Genomic DNA, 22,472 nt, shown 5'->3' on the forward strand with positions numbered 1-22,472 from the left:
GGATGCTGATTGTGCGAAATGTGGTTACTCGGGGCGAGAAAGCGAAGGCAAAAACGAATTATGGTAATAGTCTTGCTCCTCCTGCAAAAAAAAGAAAGTGGCAAACTGTAAATAAACACCAACCCCAAGTGCCCAAGCCATTAGGGAGCAGGAATAATCCTGCGGATATAGAGTGCACTCAGGAGCCCATTGTACTGAACGAGGACACAGTTTTGGGAGGCCACTTTTAATTGAGGGCGACTTTTGGGAGAAATTAGAAAGTAGGGTTGCAGGCCTCTTAAAACCATTGATACAAAGACTGACTGAAATCGAGACTAGGTTATCAAACCTTGAAAAATCAGTGTCAAATAGCAGTCTGCCTATGGTAAATTGCAATGGGAGGGTGAGCAATTCCAATAATGGGATCATGGCCAAACAAAAACCTGTCAATAGTATTAAGAATCAGAGTGATGTATCGCACGCAAGGGGCAGAGGGGGCAGTCACAGAATATAATCCATGACCGTTCACAATTACAGGATTCTTCTCGCTCGTATGCCCAGGCCGTTAATACTTTAGGTGGTTGCAGCTCAGGGATAGAGAGGCATCATACTCCAAGTATATTAGGAGGAAACAAACAGGAGCATAGGACTCCAGGGGACGGTCACCCAACTCTCCATTTACCTCCTGCTGCAACCCCCTATACAATAATTCTAGTAAATGTTCCTCCACTGTCGTCCGGTGCTCCCGAACACTGGTCCTCTTTAATGAACAAATCACTCCACTTTCTAAGTACCAAGACTGGAATCGGTGATTCACTTTTTACTAATTTTAAAATGGAACGACGGATTGGGTGGGTTGGGAAATCCACCAAGAATCTCTCAGGCGACTGTATTGTTCTAACTTTTAGATCACCAGGCCTAGTTAAGGTAATTCTAGAAAGGTCTTACACCTGGTCTGCGAGCTCAAGTAGGGTTTCTATTCTACCGCTGGGTTTCTTCTATCAGACAACTAGGCCGCCGTGGTTTGATGTAGAAAGGGAGCGACATAGACAAGATCCCCAGCATATTTTGTACCCTCCTTGGTACCATCTAAACCGCTACAAGGCATTAAGTGGTTCGGAGACATAGACTGACTGGAATTTAAAACATGAGGCCCAAGGAATACTGATTCCCTAAATAATGAATCTAACATAGGCCTTGGTTCACTAAAAAGTACTGAGATCCCTCGTTCTCTATCTGGTTTAGTTAAAAGTCCAAATTATTCTTTACATCTGGACACAGACTGCGAGGAAAGCGATAATGGTATCATAAGTATTGAGCACACAGAACAGCCCATTGTTGAAGTTAGAGGAGATAAGGTGACCACTGACCAACAATATGTCCAAGCACTGAAAATGGTCTCTTGGAACATTGCGGGTATCAGAACTAGACTCTCTGATGAGGCTTGGCTATAATGGATGTATGTCGTTACTAAGCATGCTTTTACAACGCATGCCTTTACCACGCAACTTTTACAACGCAAGTCGTTACAACGACTTGCGTTGGGGGCGCTGGATAGTGAATAGTTTAATTTACTATTTCCAACTCCAGTCCCCGTGGATAGTAGGGAAGGTTTTGGATAGTAAATTAAACTATTCCCTATCCTACAGCGCCCCCCAGCGCATGTCGTTGTAACGACTTGCGTTGTAAAAGTTGCGTGGTAAAGGTAGTGCGTGGTAAAAGTTGCGTTATAAACGCTGTTTACCGGCTATTATATATTAAGATGTTTGATATTATTTGCCTCCAGGAAACATGGTGCAGAGAGGAAGTGGTTATTGAAAAGCTTTTGTTCATTTACAGTAGGCGCAACTCCATCACCCGCAGGGAGGGAAAAGGGAGGTTTAGTGACCATGATCTCTGTCAAATATGGATCAGTAAAGATAGAAAATATCATGGATTCGCCCTGGTATCAGATTATCTTGATCTCTAATTTAATTGAAAGTCCCAATACTATTGATTAATTGGTATTATAACATCTTTGATCAAAATGAAGATGGGATCATTAACACCCTTAAAGAGGAGATTAATAAGGCTGAGGGCGTTTATTTCCCTGCATGCATAATATGGACAGGAGATTGCTCCCTTTGCCGTTATAGTAAGCTGTGGGATGTTAGATATTGAAAACCAACCTCTTGCTCATTTTAAGCATACTCCGCAGGGTGAAGCATTAAACGATATCGTTATAGTCAATGAACTCTGCTTTTTTGATACTCTGGTCTGTACCCCTCCTATCCAGTATCCAACATTTACGGGCGGGGCAGGACCAACACCATAGATTTCATGCTGATATCATGTACATTTTCAAAGTTGGTGGAAAGCTTCTCGGTAGAACCTAACCCTACTAGTGATCATAACCCTCTGACCACTAGTCTGCAAATAATGGCAGTGAAGGGCAAAGGCGATGAATATCCTATGAATTAATCCTAGCCAGGGGGTGAAAATAAAATGGTCTAAAGTAGATGCTGTAAAATTTGAAGAGAGAATTGTCAGAGCTAATACTGGAATGGTACTGATATGTCTATCTGAGGCTTCTACTTCGGAGGCGGTCATACAGTGTTTTGAAGCCGTTTGTAAAGAGGTTGACAACAACTTGACTAAGGTAGTGAAGAAGAACAACACCTGCAGGAAATTAAATGGTTTAATGCTGAGTGTTCTAGGGCCCAAAAAAGACCTTTAAAAAGCTTTGCACATGGCCCCGCGACAGGGCCCTAACAAGTTCGACAAGACAACTTTATAAGAAAGTAATTGGGCTCAGGAAGGACGAACTAAGAAGACTTGCCTGGGAAGACTTGGAGAGAGCTAGTGCTTTCAAGGATTCCAGGGGATTCTGGGAAGTCATAAACTATCCCTTTTTTACAGACGCTTTTAGAAATATGGAATCAACTATAACAGGGGAATCCTGGGTAGACCATTTCTCGAAAATATTTACCCAAACGGTGTATCCTTGCAAGATCAAAAAGATCAGCCAATCATTAACATGGAAACCGCGACCCAATTGAGTTTCTCCATTTCTGCCAGCGAGATTAAAGACGCACTGACAAATGGCATCTCTGCAAAAGCCCCAGGGTCAGACGGGCACCCCTAGACATGTTTAAGGGCAATTTCCAACTATGGGCTTCTTTTTTGGCAAATGTTTTTAAAGCAAAAATAGTGGATCTCTACTAGGTGGAAAGAGGCTGTGGTGGTGCCGATATATAAGAAAGACAACAGGAATGATCCTGTATGCTATCGGCCCATATCCCTAATTGATGCAACATGTAAAGTGCTGGGAGGGTAATCCTTGCCCGTCTGGAAACCTGGGCTAATGACTTAGGTCTTATATCTTAATCACAATATGGTTTCCGGAAGGGAATGGGAACGAATAAACAATGTCTTAACCTGTCCCTAGCTATGGGTAAGTCCATACAGGACAAGGGTGGGTCAATCCACCTGGCCTTCGTGGACTTATATAGTGCTTTCAACACAGTCAATAGAGGGAAGTTGTGGACATTAATGGAAAGAATGGGCTTTGAGGAAGCACTTATCACTCTGTTGCGTAGATTGCACTCGACAACCTCTGTCTTTATACTCTAGGGATCAGGGGGCGAAAAAACTAGGCCTATTGCGTCCACTGATGGTGTCAGACAGGGATGCATATTGGCCCCCTTTTTATTTTTTATATATGCAAATAGGGTGGAGACATTTTCATTGGATCAGCAGTTAGGCTATCCGAGCATTGTAAGAAAGCAGGTTCCCCTTTTGTCTTATGCGGACGATACGGTATTGATGACTTTAACTGCTAATAGCCTGCAAAAAGCTTTAATTGCTTTTACTGATTTTATGATGGCATTGGAGCTTAAGGTACATTTGAGCAAGTCTTTTATCATGGTGTGTGGTCCAAAAAAAACAAAAACGAGGACATTTATGATAAAAGAAAATATTCTAGACAAAGTACCTAACTTCACATACCTGGGAAATGTCTTTAATAATAAATTGAACTGAGATCATCTGATCACAGCGAGGGCCCAACATACTAGTAGAAAGATAGAGGGCTTGTTCCGCTTTTCATGCAAGCTGGGCCAGAAGCCTGTTCCAGAAATACTTACTTTATATAAAGCAAAATGTCGGTCAGTTACAACCTGTGGGGCAGGAGTATGGTCTATCAAAAAAGCAACCAGATACAAATTCTGGAAAATAATTTTTTTAAAAGACTATTGATGGTCCCTATTAGTTCTCCTACAAAATTCTGTCACTCCGAATTGGGAGTGGATTATGTTGAAGACCGAATTAAAATTGCCCACATCATTTTATGGGGGAAAGTTTGGTCGTCAGAGGAATTGTCATTTACTAGAGGGATTATTAAGGACTGTATGAGCCTGGAAAAGGTATTGTCCATCCCTTGGCTCCGGTACGTTAAAAATGCATTCAATAAGATTGGTCTGGGAAATTATATTGACAATCCCGAAAGCAAACCAGCTAATATGAAACCAATCATACAAAATGCTTATTACAAGGAATTAGGAATGCTTGACTAAGCTGACGAGTTTTTAATTTATAGGCAGCCAAGAGGCTAGGAATTTTATCTAGCTTTTAGCACCCATATACAATCACGCTGCCTTCTGACTAGGTTTCGTCTCTGCACAGTGCACTTTCTTCTGGCTTTTCCTAAACCGGTGAGTTGGTGTGAGAGACTGACTCCCTGTTCATGTAATAATTTAGCCCAACAAAGCACAATGCACTTTATGCTCTTCTGCACATTATATAAGGATACAAGGGCCTGCTTTATCAGGCCAATTTTGAAGGAAATTTGTCCTAGTTTGCATCAAGAGGGTTTTAATTATTTATTATCTTTGTCTTCGGCTGCCATCTGTAGTGCTGTGCTTAATTTCATCAGAACTGCATTATCAATTAGGAAACTTTATGAATTGTGTTAAGAAAACCAGGTATTGCGATTAAAGGGTTTAAATCCACCCTGTTATTTTCGGAAAGTGATAGGATATGCTGAAAGTTTAAGATCATGTTTTAAATTTTTAGATTGTGAAATCTATATATTTATCTACCCCAAATGTTGTATTGGAAATTTTTTAAAGTTGTTTCATTTACGAGGCTTACTTTTATGATTCAATTAATCAAATAAAGTTATTTGATGGTGATGATAGCCCTTTTAGGTGTCCTGCTTGTGCCCAGGTCAACTAAGTAAGTGACCTCACTCTTTTTTCTAGGATAGGGTAAGGGCCACTCCATCTATCTTGGAGTGCCCTTGGCTCCAAGACCCACACCTGTTGCCCAGGTTGAAACTCAACCAGTGGAGCTTTTTGGTCATACCAGTGCTTCTGAAACTCCTGGCTGGCCTCAAGATTCTTGGATGCCTTTTCCATATACTCAGCCATTCTGGACCTTGGGCCAAGCACATAGTCCACAATGTCTTGCTTGGGATCTTGGAGAGGCCTCTCCCAACCCTCTTTCACAAGACAGAATGGTCCCCTCACAGGATAACCAAACAGAAGTTCAAAGGGGAAAAATCCTACTCCCTTCTGTGGCACTTCCCTGTAAGCGAAAAGCAGGCATGGCAACAGGACATCCCATTTCCTCTTGAGTTTGTCAGGAAGTCCCATGATCATACCTTTCAATGTCTTTTGAACCTGTCAACAAGGCCATTGGTTTGTGGATGGTATGCGGTAGTAAACTTGCACTGCACTCCACACTCCTTCCACATGTGCTTCATGTAAGCAGACATGAAGTTGGAGCCCCTGTCTGAAACCACCTCCTTAGGAAACTCTACCCTGGTGAAGACACCCAGGAAGGCCTTGGCTACAACAGGAGCTGTAATAGTCCTAAGTGGAATTGCTTTAGGGTACCTAGTAGCATGATCCACTACTACTAGAATGAACTTGTTCCCTGAGGCTGTGGGAGGTTCAAGTGTACCCACAATGTCCACATCTACCCTTTCAAAGGGAACCCCCACCACAGGCAGTGGTATCAAAGGGGCCTTTGGGTGGCCACGTGTCTTGCTACTGGCCTGACAGGTAACACAGGAGATAACAAACTCCTTCACCTTTTGGTGCATCTGGGGCCACTAAAAGTTACTAACTAGCCTTTCCCAAGTTGTTGTTTTCCCCAGATGTCCAGCTAGGGGGATGTCATGAGCCAACGTAGGGAGGTACTCCCTGTACTTCTGTGGCACTACCACTCTCCTGGTGGCTCCAGGAGTGTGGTTTCTTGCATACAGTAATCTCTCTTCCCAATAAGCTCTGTGGGTACCACTGACATCTCCCTGTGCTTCTGAAACAGCTTGCTGCCTCAGGCTTTCAAGAGTGGGACAGTCTTGCTGGCCCTGGCACAGCTCTTCCCTAGTGGGTCCCCCTGGGCCCAGGAATTCAACCTGGTAAGTTTCAAGCTTCATAGGCTCAGTTCCCCCTGGGGTTTCCAAGTCCTCTCCCTGAGGAGAGGGATCCTGAGTGGTTGGCTGTACAGGAGCTGGTTCCCCAGTCTTCTTACCTTTTCTCTTGGTTGGTTGGGCCATACGTTCAGGCTCCAATCCTACTTTTTCATCCTTCCTCTTGTTCTGTGCTCTGGTTTGTACACACTCCAATTCAGGGATACCCAGCAATTCTGCATGGATTTTTAAGTCAACCCAGCCCAGGCTGAGGTTTCCAGATCATTTGGCCACACAGCTACAGTGGCAAACTCAACTTCCCATCCTGACACTAGAACTGCTTCAGTGTGCATCCTGATTTGCTCTGGGCACATTGTTGATCCCATCTGTAGACTTGCTACCCCAGGTGTAGCTGTACTGGGTGCCTTAGGGGCTTTGTTGTGGGGGCAAGATTTATCTACAGTTAAGTGTCCCAACTTCTTACAGTTGTTACACCAGGCCTTTAAAGGATCAAAGTTCTTCCCATAGGGAGTAGTTTGAGTGCCACCCCCCCCGTACAGGTTTTTGGGGCCCTTTAGAAGACTCAGACTTTTTATCTTGGGGATTCTCATCACCTTTACCATGGGGAGGTTTTGTAACCACCCTCTTCTGGTCACCCCCAGTGGCTTTCCTTGTCACCCTATTCTTGACCCAATGGTCTGCCTTCTTTCCCAATTCTTGGGGAGAAATTAGACCTAGGCCTACCAAATGCTGATGCAACTTTTCATTTGTGCAATTACTTAATATGTGTTCCTTCATAAACATATTGTAAAGTCCAGAAAAATCATGCACATTGTGTCCAGTTAACCAACCATCCAGTGTCTTTACTGAGTAGTCTACAAAATCTATCCAGGACTGGGTCTGGGTTTTGTGAGCACAACTGAATCTGATTCTGTACTCCTCAGTAGTGAGTCCAAATCCCTCATTCAGAGTCTTCTTCATGAGGTCATAGGACCCTGCATATGGCCCAGAGATGGTCAGAAGCGTGTCTCTGCAGTTACCAGAGAACTGTTCCCACAGGAGTGCCCCACAGAGAGGTTTCTTTAACTTTCTCATGTCACATGCCCTCTCAAAGGCTGTGAACCATTTGGTGATGTCATCACCTTCCTCAAATTTAGGGACAATCCCTTTGGGGATTTTAGTATCATAAGACTGCTCTTTATCCTTATTATTTGTATTACTGCCACCATTGATGGGCGCTAAACCCAAATCTTTCCTTTCCTTTTCTAGAGCCAGGAGTCTGGACTCTAGTTCTAATCTTTGGGCCAGCCTTGCTAGAAAGCTGTCATCCTTATTGGGGTTGCCCCCAATGTCCACAATGGGACCTGAGCCACCTGTGTGGCCTCCAGGTCCCCAACGGTTGATTCTTGGAGTCAAGGGTACAGAGACCCTATCTTCCCTAGGAAGTGGTGGAGGCTGAGACCTGACTCCATCCTCCTCACATCCTTCCCTTTCTGAGTGGTCATCACCATTCTCAGAAGGGGGAGCCTTACCATACTCAGCCAGCAGCTCCTGGAGCCTTTGTTTGGTTGGATGCTGGCCCATGACTATGTTTTTAATTCTACATAAGGACCTAAACTCCTGAAAAGACAGGTGGAGATAAGAGGTGAGGTCGAGCTCCTCAACCATGTCCTGTATGTCTTTATGGTTATCTTCACTAATAGCTGGGTTCTTTTGAGACATTCTAACAACACAGTTCTAACCCTCTACCCTTGACTACAGTGACTTTTATTCTTCTAAAACTCTAAAGGGACTTAAGCAAGGCCCCAACAAGACTTTTAGTAATTTGTAAAAATACCAATTTGAAAAATCAGAACTCTAAAGGCTCTAAAGGCAATTTAAGAGCCTTGTTGTGGGATCAGATGGTAACCAAGTAGTCCAACAAATGCAAGTTTGTATCCCACCGCTGATACACCAATATAAGAAAGTGGCTCGGTATATACTGGACCAAAGTAAGGTACAGTGTGCACAGAATCCTCAGTCCCCAGAGGTATGGCAGAGGCTAAAGGTAGATATAACCTTAATCTCTAAAGTGGTAGCTTGGTCGAGCAGTAAGGCAGTATCAGAGGACAGTATAAAGCATTTGTTGTACACACTCAGTCAGCAAATGGTCTCACACACTCAAGAACTGAACTCTAGGCCAATTGTTTTGTACATACAAATATAAAGTTGTTTATTTTAGAACCACAAGTAGGTATCATAAATACAGTCTCAGAAGGAGATGTTGCAATTGAATACTGTCAAATAGCAGTAGACTTTTAAATGCAATAGTTACAGTTGTTGCAATATGCAACACAAGTTAAACACAAAATAACTTTGAGCTCAACTGGAGTTTTTCAGTAAATGCAATAAAATCACTTTACGTATGTTTTTCTTACTCAGGGCTGGATCCTGGATTCAGCCCTGGTGCATTTCCTGTAAACAGTTGAAAAAAATCGTTTTTGTTACACAGGAGATTTTCAAGGAATATTTGTATGTTTTGAAAATTGACACTTAACCCCTTTGATGCGGCACAAATATCCCTCCCCAGTGCTGCGCTGTCCATTGGAACAAGTGCTGAATGGACGTCCAATGGTCGTGCGCAGCACTGGGGAGGTAGTGCACGCGACGACCGTTGGACCTTCGCAGCACTGAAGGGGTTAAGAAGAAATTTTGGTCAAAACCAAGCAATTAAATCCTATGGCGGAAAATCAAGTTACCAGTAAGTTACAGTTATAATTACTTTTGAAGTTCAGTGCTGGGCTTAAAGATCCAGCACTAGGATCTCTCCTGATATCTGGTGAGTAATTTCGTTTTCGTTGTTCAGACGATTTTTAAGGAATATTTCAAAGTTGCAAAACTCAACACTTAAAAGAAATTTCAAGTGAAAACCAGCCAATGTTACCCTATGAAGAAAATCAAGTTATCGGTCTTTGGGTAAGTACTCGACTGGCAGAGTTAAGGTTCTGGGGGTAGACTCAGGGGTCTCCCAGGGTCAGATAAGTATAGTTGTTACACCCTCAGTGGCACAAGGGCAGCCAGGTGCAGAGAGAGTAGGCCCAATGTTATCCTATGGAGGATAGGGTGCCTTCGGTTGGTGGCTGCTAGCAGGCAGGCCACGCGGCTGTGGGAGCTGAGCTCCTGGTCACTTACACTGGGCAAATGGGGAAGTAGGATAGGATATTTGCTGCACTTCCAGTGGCACTTGGGCGGCTGGGTGCAGGGTGCTTTTGGGCCTTCGGGCGCCCAATGTAATTCAATGGGAAAGCTGGAAGTTGAACAAAGGCTACAGGCTCGGGATGGAGACTCTTCAGGTGCGATCACCACTTCGAGAGGTAAGTTGGGATGTTGTAGGATAGGTAGACACCCAGCAGTTGGGCTCAGGGGGCCGTAGGGCGCCGGGTGCAGGGGTGGAGGGCTTCCTTGTTGTGAGGCTGCAGGTGTCGTCAGGAGCGTCGAGGAGGGTCCTTGGGTGCTGGATTCTGGGTCACAGTCGTCGGGGGGACGTCCTCTTGGTCTTTGTCCACTCAGGCACGGGCCGGGCTTGGCGGGTGCAGAGTGTGCTGGATTTGCGGTTCCTGGCTAGCACCAGGGGTTGTTGCTGTTTGAGCAGAACCACTGCTCATGGGAGTCCCAGTCTTTAGATGAGGCAGTCAGGTCCTTCGGGGTTTTCGAGGTTGCTGACCACAAGAGGTGCCAGGGATTTAACAGTAGCAGGTTCAAGGATCAACAGGCCGGTAGGGGTGGGGCCAAGTCAGCTGGTGGTATCCTCTTGTTAGCAGCTGCACGGCAGGTCTTCTTTCTTCTTGTTCTTCTTCTTGTTTCATAATCTGGATCTGAGGAAGGAAGGACCAGGGTGCCCCTAAATGCTAAATTTAGGGGAATTACAGGTAGGGCAAGGGCAAGGACCAATTGGTCCCTGTCCTGGGGTGAGTACACCCCCTATCCTGCCACTCTCCAGTGGGATAGGGGCAGGAGCCTAGCTCTGATTGGGTAGGGCTCCCCATTCTCAAAATGGCGAGAGCCCAGAGTTGTGCTTTACCTCGCCTCCCCCACCTGAGGGGTGGGGTTGGCAGAGGCTGGCACACCCCCTTTCCTTCCTTTGATTTCCCACCTGTCTTCCCGCCAGAGTGGGGGGTCAAAACCGGTGGGGGCCAGTTGCTGAGTACAGCAGGTGGCCTGGAGAAGCTCACATAGGCGGAATGCCTTTGATGCTTCCCCTGCCCATCCTGGGGGAGGAGACCTTGCACCTTGTCCCAGGATGTGAATTGTTGCAGGCCCCAGAGAGCGGAGGGCTCTCTATCCAGGGATCCAGCAACATGTCTGCTGGGTGGCAGCCTAGGCAGCCTCTCATTCCAGACACGGGATGTGGGTTGGTTTCAGGGGGCAACTCTAGGTTGACCTCTGTCGTGCATTGTACATTAAATCCCACACTGGCATCAGTGCGGGTTTAATGTGCTGAGAAGTTTGATACCAATCTTCTCAGTCTTCAGTGTAGCCATTATGGTGCTGTGGAGTTCGTAATGGAAAACCTCCCAGCACCATATCATCGTAATGGCATCACTGCCCTTACAGTGCCCAGGAATGGCCCTGGGTACTGTAGGGGCACAGGGCTCATGCACCTGTGCCCACACCACTGGCATAGTGCACACATCTAGAGGGGTGACTGATGTATGCCAGGGCAGTGTGTTTGTGGGCATGGCGCACAGGGATGTGTGCCATGTCGACTATCTGTTTAGTTCTGCACCAAGACACTCGGTCTGCAAAGGCAGTGTGTGTGTGTCAGGGTAGAGGCCTCTATGGTGGCACAATAAGTGCTGCTGCCCTTAGGGGCCTTCTCTGGTCACAGTGCTCTTTCCCAGGGGCTGAGCTGTGGCCAGAGATGCCATTTGGGTTTAGGCTTCAATGCAGTTTTAGTGAAGGAACACAGGCCCTGGGTACCTGATTGGCAAGAACCCAGGACACTCAGTCAAAGTACATCAGCAATTCAGCAAAAAGTGGGGTCATGCCAATCAAGAAAGATGGTACTTTATCACATAGAGGCACACCGGATACGAGAAGCCAAGACATGAGTGCGGAGAGCATTGGTGATGAGGGGCAGGGCTTAACAGCAGGGTCATATGCTGCATAGACAGCAACGATTGGTTCAGCAAGGGGAACAGCTCTGCATCGACACAGGTGGGACAGAAGCGGAATAATTCCTCAAAGGACGTATGGATACTCTGCGGGGGTGAAACCACGGTGAAGAGGATTGATATTGTATTCCAATTTACCGGCATTGGTGACAGGCGCGGGCCGTGCTGGTAAGAGCTGTGGGGAAGTGTGGGGGGAGGGGATTAGACAGACGACGATGAGGGAAAATGTATTATTTATTGAATTTTCCCTGTGCATCGTCTGTCGAATTAAACCCCTCACCCTGCCGCCTCACCTCTCTTACCTGCACAGGCCGCTCCAGATTGGTAACCCCTTGAGGGTCATTTTTTGCAGACTACCAGGGGAAAATTATGCTGTGCAGTCAAATGAGCTGAATTTGCTGAAGTCCATGAAGCGGGACTAGGAAATGCTGAAGATAAGCTAGGTTTCCACAGAAGTTTTTTGGGCTAGGCTGTTGCCTTGGAGGCATTTGTGGGGCGTGTAGCGGCCAGCTGCGATCACTAGAGCAAGGAAGGAGCTGAATAGAAATATTTTTGATTATTGAAAGGTGTGAGTGGTGCAGGTGGTAGTGGTGCAGGTAATAGTGCATTTGTGCATTCCTTTCAAGTCACCGCATTTTTGCAGACACAATAGGGTGCGTTTGTCTGAGCAGGGAAGTAACCTGTATTTAGAAAGATTGACGGTGACACTGGAAGAGTTGATAAAGGACCGTAAGAAGCTCTGATTTTGAGGGACAGAATGACACCTTGAGGGGCTGTCTTTCCGATGGTGGAGGAAGGCAAACTGTTCGGCTGATTGAGGAAAGATGGGTGGGGGGTTGTAACAAGCAGCAAACAATGGAACAATGGAGCCAAGATTTGAGCAAAAACGAGAGCCTGGTCTAAGAACGGGCAGGCTCAACAAGATGGTTAATGTGAGTTCCAATGCAAGGACCACAAGGACGCATATAATTTCAAAGGTTGGATAGTGTTTGGGGGGATGTTGGGGGTGGGAGTTACTCAGGGGAGGCATATTGATTTAGATCCTTTTGTTAGCCCAGTTGACATGGGAGCTTGTGCGGCTCAGCCGAAGGCCTACGTGATCTGCTTACCACTTGTAAATGAAGCGGTCTTTGCACTCAATGCAAGAGGTGTGATGTGATCATTAGATGGGGAGAGGCGAGGAAATCACATAGGTCTTGCGACGTGTAGCCACTCCCTTCAAGTCTGCATGTTAATACTTTCAAAGCAGCATCACATTAAATATAAAATAAGGAAACAAAGAATGTAGTAAACACAATATCCACAAAGACAAAATATTGGTACTGAAAGTTCACTTTAACACTGACAGCTAGCATAGGTTGGTCACTTTTTGCTTTACAATATAGTGCAGTGCCTTCTTTTTCTATTGCAGTTTTATATAGCGCAAACATGGCCCAAAGGTATCGCAGCACTTTTGCATGAGCAAATGTATAAACATGACCTCGCAATCCATTACTAAACATGGTGTAGGCAAGGGGATGTCAGACGTTCAGCAGAAAAAAAATCATGGGAGGTTGTTAGGGTTCATTGGCCGCTCCACTCACACTCTCGTCCTGTGGTCATTCCTAATTAGCAGATGGTTGCAGTCCAGGTATCTCATACCTTAATAGGGAAATCCAAGGGATAATCTATCAGTCCTGTTGAAAACATGTTGGAGGCACGTGAGCTGTAGATCACATGCGTATGCATAGATTGCCATCTAGTGTTGGGTCCGGATGTTTGCACCTTGTTTTGATTCGAAGAAATCGTCCTAGTCACGAGGTAGGTGACTCCTCCTTTCGGTGATAGTGTGCATGGTCATCAACTTCATCTTCAGATTGTTTTTTTTCGCCATCGGGTTCGGATGTGACTCGCTACTATCCGGTTCGATGCCAATCTTTCGGTTCCTCTCAGCACGTACAACCTTCACCCTCGGCGGTATTGTTTCCGATCGCGTTCCCCTTTCTTCACGGATCGTGTTATTAGTAAAAACTAATTTCAATCAGAGAGCTTGTGGTAGGCCGTTGGGTCTAGCCCCCGGTTCGACTAGCAGTCGATGGAACAAACTCCCTTTAAGTTCTGCCCTTGGTGCCATGTAAAATACCCGCGCACCGGCTCACACGACGTCTGCAACCTGTGTTTGTCTCCGGAAAACAGTGAACAGGACTGCAATGCGTGCCAAGCTTTCTGCTCCAAAAAGATTCTTCGCGTCTCTCAGGCCCTACGACGCGACATGCAGAGCCAACACACAGGCTCCATTCCGGACCTCTTTGGACCTAAATCGGAGAAAGAAGAAGCCAGCGACCCCATCGGAGCTGATGAGGAACAGGAAGAAATCTACCTTTCTGATGACGGCTCTGACCAGGATGAAGACATCCTGCATGGACAACGTACTATAAGTACAGTCCCTACCTCGCCCCAACTTCCAGTTCCACTGAAAAAGAAGGCTCTGGACCAACCCTTGCCCCAATCCCCGGTCGGCACCGAGACCACGCTTCCAACACCCCACCTCTAAGCTCGGCACCGAAGCCTACCAAAAAGCCTTCCAACTCCGAAAAGCCCCATGCCAAATCTGGCACCGAGCCAAATGCCTTTGGGTCGAAGACAAAGTCTGGCACCGAACATCACCACTCGGTACCGGTTTTCTCCCCTCAACCTGACTCTGTTGCAGAAAGAGCTCTACACACCTTAGATGTTAGAAGAGCGCTGTTGTATTACATTGAAAGGACCAAATCTTTTCGTAAGACCAAACAACTTTTTGTTGCTTTCGCACATCCTCACAACGGCAATCCTATATCTAAATCAGTTATTGCTAGGTGGATCGTTAAATGTATCCAGATTTGCTATGCAAAAGCCAAAAGGACTCGAACTGTACCTCCTGGAGCACATTCCACTCGTAAACTAGGAGCTACTATGGCTTTTTTAGGCAACATCCCTATTACTGACATTTGCAAAGCTGCAACATGGTCCACACCACACACATTCACCAAACACTATTGTGTAGATGTGTTAGCCAGACAACACGCTAATGCGGGTCAAACAGTACTTAAAACGCTGTTTTAAACAAGTTCATCAGTTACAGGATGGCCACCGCATAAGCATGTGATCTACAGCTTACATGCCTCAAACGGAAAATGCTACTTACCCATTATGCATCTGTTCTTGGCATGTAGAGCTGTAGAATCTCATGTGCCCACCCACCTCCCTTGGTACCTGTAACTGATGTAGTTCTCCTGATACTATACATACTTACACATGGCCATCTGAATTCTTTACTACTACTCCATTATCTCACCCTCTGCGGGAAAACAATTTGAAGATAGTCGATGACCACGCGCACAATCACAGAAAGGAGGAGTCACCTACTGCATGACTAGGAAGACTTTTTAGATGAAAAACAAAGTGCAAACATCCGGACCCAACACTAGATGGCGATCTGTGCATAAGCATGAGATTCTACAGCTCTACAAGCCAAGAACAGATGCATACTGGGTAAGTAGCATTTTCCTTTTGCTGATAGTGTGACTGTGTAGCGGGCAGGGTTTATAGTTGTAAAAACAATAACATTTACAAGAAATGTTCTTGAAAAGAGAGTATTAAATGTTACTTTTTGTATTAGCCAACATTTTAGTGAACACACGTCTTCAAACGTCTGACAGTCGCTAGTTTATTATAAAAAAGAGCGCGTCCAATTCAGTCAGTAATTTTTCTTCCAATGTTTCCTGGACTAGTACTTGTTATTTCATAACTTATTCCATCCAAATAATCACTAAGCAGTCTTGCGTTTCAATTTAATCCTGATGTTTATTCAATCAATATACTTCATCACAGCTCAGCCAAGCCAACTCGTTTCGTGCGAAAGGACATCATCAGGGCTCCAATTCCTGTACACCTTTGCAGCCGACCCTATAGTGCTCTGGTGAGCCAGGCTCTCACAACAGCCTGACAGTGGCTGTTGTATTTCATAGTACAGTAACACAACTTTAGGCCCACACTATAAATAAAGTATTTACTTATTATTTGTGAACAGTGATAGTAGATATATGATATAGAAATAGGAATATTATGAATTTATAATCAGGATGTTCAGCTAGTGTGACAGCCACTTTATGTAAATATATGTATTTTAGTGGGAGGCGTCATTATTTTGATACATTTTAATTTGTCATTCTTTCATTTTTCAACAGATCAAGAAGCTTTACTGGACAGGAGTCCTACCTTATATGGTACAGTGTGTTGCTTTTGATTTTTTAACTATTGTGGCCTTAGTGAGAACTCTGTTGATAAGCAATGTGAGAAATAGCCTTAGGGAGAGCTGTCCTTGGCAAGACTGCCCTTCCTGAGACAAACTGTGAGTGCTTCCTTTTTAAGTTGAGCCTAGAGCCAGCGCACATGTGCTGCTCTGCAAGACATATTGTAGAGGAGTAGGAAATAGAAGTCCCGTCCACTCTCCACCCATATTTGCCATTGGCTTGTGTCATTGTGCATCCTACATGCTGGCTTCTGATTCATCAATAGGCTTGTTAGTCCTTCCTTAGTACCACTTCCTCTTCATTTGTCACCTCCTATGGCGACTGACCCCTTTATTTCGGTTGTTACAGGTAAGTGTAATTTAGACTGTGAGCACTATTTCTTTAATGAGTTTCTCCTACTGCAGGCACGACATGCTTTGATGCCTTCTTTACTCCTCCCATCCCTCCTGTTGTCGTGCCTTCTCTCACCCTCTTATTGTCCATGTCTTCAAGCCCCCCACCTGCCCTCCCGTTGTCCATAGCTTCTGCCCACTCCCCATCACCGCCCGCCATTCCGTTGTCCATGCCGCCTCGCCCGCCCTCCCTCCTGTTTTCCGTGCCTGCATTCGCTGTGTCCACCAGCCATCTCTTTCAGCTCTTCAGTTCACGGGCAAGGCACTCCACGACTCATCGATGTGAACTATTGTAAAGGTTGTATGAAAACATCCGCTTGTAGGGCCATGGTGGTTTTGCGCAAGTGTGAATTTTCCTCCCTCGTGGCATAAATCATCCTATCCTGCCTGCTTTGAATATTCTGAACACAAGCTGTAGAACGTTAGTGAGATGGTAACATTACGTATGCCACACCTTTTATTATAGTGAGAAGGTGTGTTTTCTGGTAAGTGCATGTTTGCATGAGTGTTACACAATCTATTTTAATATGTAAAGGGCAGTGTTAATAAAGTGGTTATCCAGTGCTCCTATGGAAGACCAACTAATTGCGGGGTAGCATTTTGAATAGAAACTGCAGTTTTCTTAACATATCCAAGTTTTTAACAGAAATTGAATTATTTTTTTCAATGTGTAAAAATGCTTCGACAATAACGAGAGAATGGTGCACGATTTGCTTTATCCCATAATAATTCCCTATTTTACAGTTAATTGTTGCATACTTTATGTACTAGCCTCACAATTTCATCCTGTCCACTTAATTTCTTACGCCACTGACGTAATTCCAGTGGCCCTGTTTGTAGTAGTTAAATCACAAGTGAGACAAGCATATGGTTTTTGTGTTAATTGAAATCCTGCTACAGTGAAAAGAGGGAAAAAAGTAATCAGCAGCCTTCCATGAGGAATAACATCGCTTACTGTATTTTTGAGAGATATAAGCTACCGTATAATATTACCTTCTTCCACTTTTGCGAATATCGGCTTTTACTTTAACCATAAGTTGTCCCTTTTAAACTGGATCCTATTGCAAAGTTTAGAAGCAGTTTATTTCCGGGCATCTGCTCTGGAAGCTTTTTTTCACCGGATTCCCGTTCTCAGAACTCTGCAGCACTTTGTTTGCAAATGATTCCTCGTGGGGATTTTAAAGCGCTTGGAGGAAATTCGGTTGCAACGTATCCTGTGCGGTAATAGTTTATAGAAATCTGCGAAGTTCACACAGAGGACGCAACAGGGCAGACCGCTAGGATTGGTTTGACCTGTAGAACGGCCTGTGGATCTTTCTCCTGAAAACAACCGAATTCTGGTGACTATTTTGTATTTGTCAGTGGCAAAAGGCCCCCGCCGCTGTCATTCCTTATTAAAATCCGGTGTTCTGAGTTGGGTGTTTTTTTTTCTTGGAAATGGTGCGGTTTGTTTTAGACATGTTGAAAAAAGTTAGGTATACTCCAAATCACAAGTTTTGGGAGTTTGTGGAAGGGACCACCAGTCTCCAGTAGAGGGAAAGCATGGTGGATTGTGAGTTTTGAATCTGTGATTGGAAATCAATAACTTTTTGCTACATAACCTCAAATCAATCAAATCCATAAAAGCTAAAGGAAGAGCTAGATGTGCAACTACCTAGTTTAAACCACCAGGTCAAGAGCCTTTTTCGCAACCTGCAGGCAATAGAGTAAAATGTTGGCAGGGGCTACTCAGCCTTTCATCCTACTGAGGTCACTCAAAGGATTGCGCCGTAAATTATGCTGTATTTGCATTATATTTGCAGCCCTAAAGACTGGCAGCAGTGGAACCAGAAAGAAAACTTGCTATTATTTTGTTAGATGTACCCATAGCACAAAGTGATAGGCACCTGAAGATCTTGGGCCTGAAAAGGTGTTATGAGTAGTTTAATGATATATGAATGGGGGGGCGTGGGGTGGAAAGAGTGCGTATGCGTCGACGTTCCATTGAAGGCATCTTGGTTAACCTGAACGTGGACTACAGCCCTGGGGTAATACATGTATATTGCACTGAGTGCAGAAACAACCCGCTGCAGAACACCTTGCAGTCCTGCAACACACAACACTGGTGCTTGTTTTATCTAGTGAACTCCTGGGGTTTGAGCTTGTAAGTTGCACACACCCCTCTGCAGCAGCCGAGATATATTCCTGACTGCATTCAGGGACCACTGTGCGCAAGTAGCGTGCAGTTGTATTGGCAATGGTTTGCTCCAACTGCACATCCTGCAACATTTCCTTACTTGAACTATAACTAATTTAGCTGCAATTCTGTTTCTTCGCTGAGCCTAAAACGCCACCTTGAATGAACGAGAAACTTCTATAGTGAACAGCACCAACAGTTCACTTCAAGGCACTTCCGAGCCAAAGGAAGGACTGCCACTGATCTGCATGGGTATGCTTTCAAGATGTATTCGCAAAGTTTAATGTTTAGTATAAATTAGATGCTTGGAATTTCCTTTTACTAGGTCTTGCCTATGGAGGGCTTTCAGTTGTTTGTTGCCAAATGACCTCTTGTGGACCACACCAAAAACGTACAGTGTACTAACATGGGCTGACTTTCTTGTCACTGTCATTTGCTTGCTTCTTATTCAATGGCTTTCTTTCCTATTCTTGTGTTTGCTCCTCCCTGGGAACACTGCTCCTTTACCATCCTTTTGATTGGAAGACACGTGTCCTTGCACTGCTGCAATACATGGATCTACTTTTTAGGTCGAGCCTGGGCAGCGCATGCGCTGCTCTGCAAAACATGCTGTATTCAGGTATGAGATACACACCATGGGTGATAAATTCCTGAGTCTATAGTCAGTGCTCTCAATTGTCAGTATATCAGTTTCCACTCCTATCTGTATTAGTGGTGCTCAACGGAAGGAGGAGGCACCCCACCGCCTAAAGTTTAGATCCAAGAGATCTCTCTAAGTACCACAAAGCGATTCCCAAGCACACACTTTCAATTCAATAATATACACAATATGCAATATCTTGGACAGTCTTTGTCTTTTGTTATTTATTTTATTTTGTTTCTTAATGCCCAGCCAACATGTGTTTCATCGTATTGAGTATTTCCCACGACTTTCTCAGGGCTTCTTCCTGGCTTATGCCTAATCAACCTTCTCCCCGGTTCTATTTCTGTCCCAGTGGTATCATAGGCGCGTCTCAGTAAAACGTACTCATATGTATTCAGTATGCTGTGTACTTTCTTGATGGTCACAAATGTTTTATTTCCGTAATGGCAGTATCCACATTCAATATTCGATTGTGTTCGGGTTCCCATAATCTGTAACCCAGACGTTCACTCCGCAGCTACACAGCCTACACTTTCTATCTCCTGGCGGCGCAACAGGAGATGAAACACTGTGTAGCCGCGGAGTGAACGTCTGGGTTACAGATTATGGGAACCCGAACACAATCTCATCAGCCAGGATAGCTTGACTCCAGTGGCATGGAAAGCATGACATCCACGTCTGGGCATACTCATCCCAAGCTGGGTGACAAACGCAAAGAGAACAATTGATTGACAGAATGCAGAATAATGTCATACATTCACCCCAGTACAGAGATCTGGGCCCAAATCCATCGTTTTTTTGCTCACCATGCCATTCCATTTTTAACCCAGCCATATGCAAATCAGTCTTGACCCTGTGCCCAATGGGGACAGTCCAGCTCAAACTGCCAGGCTAGGTCCTCCCTCGATTGGAAACAAGCATCCTAGGACGGGTTTTGGAGTTTCACCCTCATCAGCAAAGATAGCTTGACTCAATTGGTATGGAGAACACAGGACCCACGTCTGAGCATACCCATCCCACTCGGGGTGACAAACGTAAAAAGAACAATTGATGGACAGAACACAGAACAATGTCATACATTCATCCCAGTACAGAGATCTGGGCCTAAAGCCATTGTTTTTTTGCTCACCATGCTTTTCCAGTTTGGACCCAGCCATATGCAAATCAGTCTTGACCCTCTGCCCAATGGGAACAGTCCAGCCCGAACTGCCATGCCAGATCCTCCCTGGACTGTAAACAAGCATCCTAGGACCGGTTTCAGGGTTTCACCCCTCAAAAGCCAGGATAGCTTGACTCCAGTGGCATGGAGAGCACGGTACCCACGTCTGGGCATATCCGTCCCACTTGGGGTGACAAACGCAAAAAGAACAATTGATGGACAGAATGCAGAACAATGTCATACCTTCACCCCAGTATCTGAGATCTAAGCCTAAATCCATCGTTTTTTTGCTCACCATGCCATTCCAGTTTGAACCTAGCCATATACAAATAAGACTTGAACCTGTGCCCAATCGGAACAATCCAGCCAATGATTCTTTTGTTCACTTTAATAGTGGCCACGCCCCTTTCTTTAGACACTGCTCGCCATATTCAGGTTACAGCGAGCTTTGCCTGAAGAAAGGGGAGCGGCCACCATTATAGTGAAAGCACAGCATGGGGCGCATTTAAAAAAAAAAACATTTGTTTGTGAACTTCACAAACAAATGTTATATATATATTTGTTTATAAAAGTGCCCCATGTCGTGCTTTCCCTTTATTGGTGGCCGTGCCCCTGTCTTTAGAGGCGGCTTGCTGTAACCTGAATACGGCGAGCAGCATCTAAAGAAAGGGGCCCGGCCACCATTAAAGTGGTCTCACATTTGTGAGAGTTTGAGGTATTGGCATTAGAAATGACAATGCCTTTTATATATGTGTTAGTTTTCAAACACATAAATAAAAGGCATTGTCATTTCTAATGCCAATAACTCAAACTCTCACATATGTGAGACCACTTTAATGGTGGCCGGGCCCCTTTCTTTAGACGCTACTCGCTGTATTCAGGTTACAGCAAGCCGCTACTAAAGACAGGGGCGCGGCCACCTAAAATGTGGAAAGCTGCCAGGGTAAGACCAATTCTAAAAAAAAAAAAACAACTGCTGACCCTAAACTGCTTTTAAACTACGGTCTCATCTCTTTACTTCCCTATTTTGGGAAAATGTTAGAATCCCTCATAAACCAACAGCTCGTTGACCATCTTGAGAGCCATGGACTTTTCGACCCTTCACAGTCCGGTTTTAGGGCGGCGCACAGTACAGAGACAGCTCTGGTCGAGGTAAAAGATTACATCAGGCTGGCCTGGACAATCACAAGTCAGCTATCCTCGTCCTGCTTGACATGTCCGCCGCCTTTGACACCATCTCCCATAGCATTTAGAACATCGGCTCTGGGAGATAGGTGTCAGAGGAAATGCTCTCAACTGGTTTAAGAGCTATCTAGCTGACCGAGTAACAATTGTCCAAATTGGTAACAACTTCTCTTGCAAGAGAACGGTCAAGATGGGAGTACCACAGGGCTCCATTTTCAGTCCGACCCTTTTTAACCTGTATATGACTCCACTGGCCAAAGTGATCAAATCCTATAGATTTGATGTCATCGTATGCAGATGACACGCAGATCCTGATCACTATTGGCCCAGACCCTGTTGAAACCAAAACAGCGTTTCCAAAAATGTAAGTCTCATATTGATAAGGTGGATGAGTTCCAACCACCTTCAATTGAATGGTGGTAAGTCAGAGATCATGCTTTTTGGTAAGGCTCAGGAGCATTGGGCACACGACTGGTGGCCGCCGAAACCGGGCCCCTGCCCAATCCCAAAGTAAATGGTATGCAACGTAGGATTCTACATGGACAATCAATGGTCCATTTAAAACCAGATTAATCATATCATTGGTACCTGTTTTGAAGTGATGCGCAGTTTGCGGAAGGTTTTTATGGTTTAAATCTTTTATTGAGTTTTCAAAAAACCAGGAAACAACAAACAGACCACACGACCCTTCGGGTGGAGCAATGCTGAGCTTCGCGTATAAGACCCACACCAAGTTGTGCGGTAACCAAGATACAGACAATGCCATACATGTAGAGTCTCTGCAACGGGGAAATTAGGTCCCAGAACCCCCCCACCCCCCTCGTCCACCCAGCAAAGGAAAAAGTAAAAGGGAAACACCACGCCTCCAATGGAAGGCCCAAAGCGGATCGTCAGCCCTGCATCTTGTGCCTGCGTGGCTGGGTCTTTGGGTCCTCGATCAGAGTGTCTGCTAGACGCAATAAGCGCAGGTATCGGGGGCAGCTCAGTTCCCTAAATTCCCCTGTGAGTAGAGTTTAGAATGGCCGCCAAAGTGCTGCAAACTCATCTCCTTTCCCTGCCTTCTCCAGCGACAACTTCTCCATTCCCAGTATCATCCATAACCTGTGGAGCCAACCTGTGT

At 45.1% G+C, this 22,472-nt stretch overlaps 1 protein-coding gene across 1 annotated transcript in view; it reads left to right on the forward strand.

Annotated features, from left to right (window-relative positions):
- Positions 1–15,790, forward strand: part of LOC147660700 (uncharacterized) — a 348,598-nt gene extending 332,808 nt beyond the window's left edge. The window contains exon 10 of the mRNA XM_086951528.1: positions 15,732–15,790. Within this exon, the coding sequence (XP_086807654.1) occupies positions 15,732–15,790 (59 nt within the window). The remainder of the gene's footprint in view (positions 1–15,731) is intronic.
- The last annotated feature ends 6,682 nt before the right edge of the window (positions 15,791–22,472 follow it).

Source organism: Lissotriton vulgaris, unplaced genomic scaffold, assembly GCF_964263255.1.
Source record: "Lissotriton vulgaris unplaced genomic scaffold, aLisVul1.2 SCAFFOLD_712, whole genome shotgun sequence".
In the NCBI taxonomy this organism is placed as follows: Eukaryota; Metazoa; Chordata; class Amphibia; order Caudata; family Salamandridae; genus Lissotriton; species Lissotriton vulgaris.